Here is a 2,667-nt window from a genome sequence, read left to right as displayed (position 1 = left end):
TGCCCCTCTCCTCCCCCATCCTGCCCCTCTCCTCCTCCATCCTGCCCCTCTCCTCCTCCATCCTGCCCCTTTCCTCCTCCTCCATCCTGCCCCTCTCCAGCCCCAGGTCCCTCTCATTTTCCCTGGATTCTCCTTCCAGCCCAGGAACTGGAGCTCAGGATTTGGGCCCAAACCTTCACACCTGGGCCTGGGAACACCCAGATGGAAAAAACCCTGGAAACTTCCCATGCTTTGAGGGCACCTCCCAGTGAGATCAGCCTCCCCATCCCAGGGGATGTGTTTGATTTTTCCTCCCTTCTCCCTCCAGACGACGTCGTCTCCAACTATTTCACCAAAGGGAAGAGAGGGAAACGCTCTGGGATCCTCCTCATCTTCTCCTTCATCAAAGAGGCCATCCTGCCCAGCAGGCAGAAGATCTACTGACCCCTGGAACTGTGAGAGCTCCAGCCTTCCTCCATGCCTCTGGGAAAGGATTTTCCTGGGAATACATACACAAGGAGATGGCTGGAGGTGCTGTTGGCACTGGACAGACACCTGGGGAGGGCTGGTGCCTTTTTCCATGGCTCCCCTGATCCCCTGGGACTGTGTGCAAGGAATTTTTGGCTCTAGCTGAGCACGAGGAGGGTCCAACCCCACCCTGGTGCTTCCCACCCTGCCTGGAAACCTGGGAAGTGTTGGCATCTCCTGGGATTTAAAGGCAGGGCTTGGTGTGGCTTGGCTGTGGGGGAGCTGCTCCCTCGGGGCACGTGGTGGGGGTGACCTGAGGTTTGCACAGAGCCATTAATTAACAACAAATAAATAGAATCAAGGATCCCAGGTGTCCCAACCCTCGTGTGTTCCCAGCTGGAGGAGGAGCTGGTGCTGGGAGGGGAGCAGGAGGGTGGGCTCCTCTCCCTGCTCTCCACAGGGACCTGACCTGGAAGGACTTGACGTGGCTTCTGTTTGATTTTAACCTTGGAAAAAACCCACTTTCCTCTTTGGGTTTGTGGGAAACCCCCCAGGAGTGACCAGCTGGGAGAGGCCATTCCATGGGGAGGGATTCCCTGCTCCACCCCAGCATTCCCAGGGCTGCTCCACTCCCAGGCTCCCTCCCTTCCTCCAGAGAACGACAAGACCTGATGGCACCAGGAAAGAGATGAACCTTTTGTTCTTTGTTCAGAAAAAACCCCTTTTCCCCCTTTTTTTGCTCAGCCCTGGTCACCTTCAGCCTGTGCCAGGGCTGGATCTCCCCGTGCTCACCAGGACACACAACTCCACACTTTGGGAAGGTGTTTTTATGAGGAGTTTCTGAGGAAAAGGGCTCATGTTTGGGGCAGCTCTGGCTGGGGGGGGGAGCCCGGGCAGGGTTTGGTGCTGATTCATGCAGATTTGGTTCCTGTCCCAAAGCTCCTGGTTCTTAAAGAGATGAACCTTTTGTTCTTTGTCATCAGAAAACCCCTTTTCCCCCTTTTTTTGCTCAGCCCTGGTCACCTTCAGCCTGTGCCAGGGCTGGATCTCCCCGTGCTCACCAGGACACACAACTCCACACTTTGGGAAGGTGTTTTTATGAGGAGTTTCTGAGGAAAAGGGCTCATGTTTGGGGCAGCTCTGGCTGGGGGGGGGAGCCCGGGCAGGGTTTGGTGCTGATTCATGCAGATTTGGTTCCTGTCCCAAAGCTCCTGGTTCTTAAAAAGCCCACGGGTGAATTTCTCCTTATGGGAGAGCTGGGATCCAGTGCCATCCCTCTGGCTCACATTCCAGCATTCCCAGCTCCTTTTCTCGGGTGGGTGTTGTGTGAGGAGCTCCTCCCTCTGCCCGTGCTGATCGGTTCTCTAATGGTTTGTAGGGAAGTGATGGGGGAAGCAGAGACCCGGGGAGGGGAGCAGGGAGCTCCTGGCAGGGGGAAACTCCTGGAAAAGCTCTTCCCAGAGATCCCAGACCTGTCATTTTGCTCCAAGGCCACAGGGTGGGGGACGCCGGGCTCTGTTTTGGCTCCAAACTTGATGCCAGAGGGATGGGAAAGGTCCTTGGGAGCCACCACTGGCACTGGGGACAACAGGGATGGCCCTGGAGTCTGGGCTCTTCTTTTTTGCAGCAGGAAGAGCAGAGCTCCAGGAATCCTGGGCCATGAATCCAGATGGGAATGGGAAGATCAGGAGCTTCTCTGTCCCTTCCACTCCCTTGAATCCCGGTGTTCCCGGTCACGTACCCAGCAGGTGGGAGTGGATCAGTGTTACTTCTCCAGGTGACAAGTCCATCCCCCCCTCCCCAGAGCCCCTCAGGTCACCGTGGGGTGTTGAATGACACATTTCCTGGGCTGGAGTCTGACAGGAGGGAAGCCTGAGGAATATTTATGAGGAAAAAAAACCCTCCAACCCCCAGTTCTTGGCCCTGAAACCCCAGGATCTTGGGAAAGCTGGGAAATAGGGACAGGAAATCTGTTATTCTCTGGGATGAGACAAGGAAGCTGCAGAGTCCAGCCCGGGGGTGAAAAAAAGCACCCAAAAAAAACCCCAAAAAGTGGGAATTGGCACTTGGATGGAGGGTCTGGGGGTGTGTGAATCCCTGGCTGCTCCTGCTGTGGAGGCTCCAGCTCAGCCTGAGGTTCCTGTCCCGTGGGAAAGGAGCTGGGATTGATTGTCATGGAGGGTGGGAGGGTGAAATGAGGGGAGAGGAATCCACTGGATG

At 56.1% G+C, this 2,667-nt stretch overlaps 1 protein-coding gene across 1 annotated transcript in view; it reads left to right on the top strand.

Annotated features, from left to right (window-relative positions):
- TEX261 (testis expressed 261) overlaps window positions 1–423 on the top strand; it is a gene marked incomplete at its 5' end in the record, with an annotated part of 5,732 nt that extends 5,309 nt beyond the window's left edge. Inside the window, one exon of the mRNA XM_009993752.1 lies at window positions 308–423. Coding sequence (XP_009992054.1) covers window positions 308–423 — 116 coding nt within the window. The remainder of the gene's footprint in view (window positions 1–307) is intronic.
- Window positions 424–2,667: the final 2,244 nt, after the last annotated feature.

Source organism: Chaetura pelagica, unplaced genomic scaffold (assembly GCF_000747805.2).
Source record: "Chaetura pelagica isolate M959 unplaced genomic scaffold, ChaPel_1.0 scaffold2073, whole genome shotgun sequence".
NCBI lineage: Eukaryota > Metazoa > Chordata > Aves > Apodiformes > Apodidae > Chaetura > Chaetura pelagica.
This window is presented reverse-complemented; position numbering and strand designations above follow the sequence as displayed.